This window comes from Pundamilia nyererei, unplaced genomic scaffold (assembly GCF_000239375.1).
Source record: "Pundamilia nyererei isolate P.nyererei 1_Seehausen unplaced genomic scaffold, PunNye1.0 scaffold00733, whole genome shotgun sequence".
NCBI lineage: Eukaryota > Metazoa > Chordata > Actinopteri > Cichliformes > Cichlidae > Pundamilia > Pundamilia nyererei.
In genome coordinates this window covers 71,265-72,434 of record NW_005188134.1, presented here as the reverse complement: position 1 = coordinate 72,434, position 1,170 = coordinate 71,265, and the positions used below count along the sequence as shown (strand labels likewise).

At 58.6% G+C, this 1,170-nt stretch overlaps 1 protein-coding gene across 1 annotated transcript in view; it reads right to left on the bottom strand.

Annotated features, from left to right (window-relative positions):
- Positions 1–5: 5 nt before the first annotated feature.
- Positions 6–1,170, bottom strand: part of LOC106455989 (mucin-5AC-like) — a gene marked incomplete at its 3' end in the record, with an annotated part of 26,252 nt that continues 25,087 nt past the window's right edge. Inside the window, exon 4 of the mRNA XM_013907988.1 lies at positions 6–1,170. Within this exon, the coding sequence (XP_013763442.1) occupies positions 6–1,170 (1,165 nt within the window).

Below are 1,170 nucleotides of genomic sequence, written 5' to 3'. Positions count from 1 at the left end.
GGAGGGCCAGAGGTGGTGGAGGGTGTGGTGCTAGGAGCCTCTGAGGTAGTGCCAGTGTTGTAATGTGTGGTGCTCAGAGGGCCAGAGGTGGTGTCAGTGGTAGGGTGAGTAGTGCTGGGAGGGCCAGAGGGGTTGGAGGACCTGGTGTTGGTAGTGCCAGTGTTGGTGCCAGTGGTATAGTGAGTAGTGCTAGGAGCACCAGAATTGGTGGCAGGCATGGTGCTTGGGGGGCCAGAGGTGGTTCCAGTGGTAGCGTTGGTAGTGATAGCAGGGCCAGAGGTGGTGGAGGGCATGGTGCTGGTAGCCTCTAAAGTAGTGCCAGTTTTGAAAGGAGTGGTGCTCGAAGGGCCAGAGGTGGTAGAGCGTTTGTTGCTGGGAGCCTCTGAGGTAGTGCCAGTGTTGTAATGTGTGGTGCTGAGAGGGCCAGAGGTGGTGCCAGTGTTATAGTGTGTAGTCCTGGGAGGACCAAAAGTGGTTCCAGTGATAGAGTGAGTAGTTTTGGGAAAGCCAGAGGTCGTGCCACTAGTAGGGTGAGCAGTGCCGGGAAGGCCAGAGGTGGTTGAGGGCGTGGTGCCGGGAGCCTCTGAGGTAGTGCCAGTGTTGGGAGGTGTGGTGCTGGTAGGGCCAGAGATGGTGCCAGTGGTATATTGAGTTGTGCTAGGAGCACCAGAATTGGTGGAGGGCATGGTGCTGGGAGGGCCAGAGGTGGGTCCAGTGGCCAAATGAGTAGTGCTGGTAGCGCCAGACGAGGTGTCAGTGGTAGAGATAGTAGCGCTGGGAGCGGTAGAGGTGGTGGAGGTAGTGGTGCTGATAGGGACAGTCTTGGTGCCGGTGGTATAGTGCGTAGTTATGGGAGGGCCAGAATTGGTGGCAGGCATGGTGCTTGGGGGGCCAGAGGTGGTTCCAGTGGTAGAGTTGGTAGTGATAGCAGGGCCAGAGGTGGTGGAGGGCATGGTGCTGGGAGCGCCAGAGGTGGTTCCAGTGGCCGAGTGAGTAGTGCTGGGAGCTCCAGAGGGGGTGTCAGTGGTAGAGTTTGTAGCGCTGGTAGCAGTCAAGGTGGTGGAGGGCGTGATGCTGAGAGGGACAGTCTTGGTGCCGGTGGTATAGTGCGTAGTGCTCGGTGCACCAGAAGTGGTAGAGGGCAAGGTGCTGGAAGGGCCAGAGGTGGTT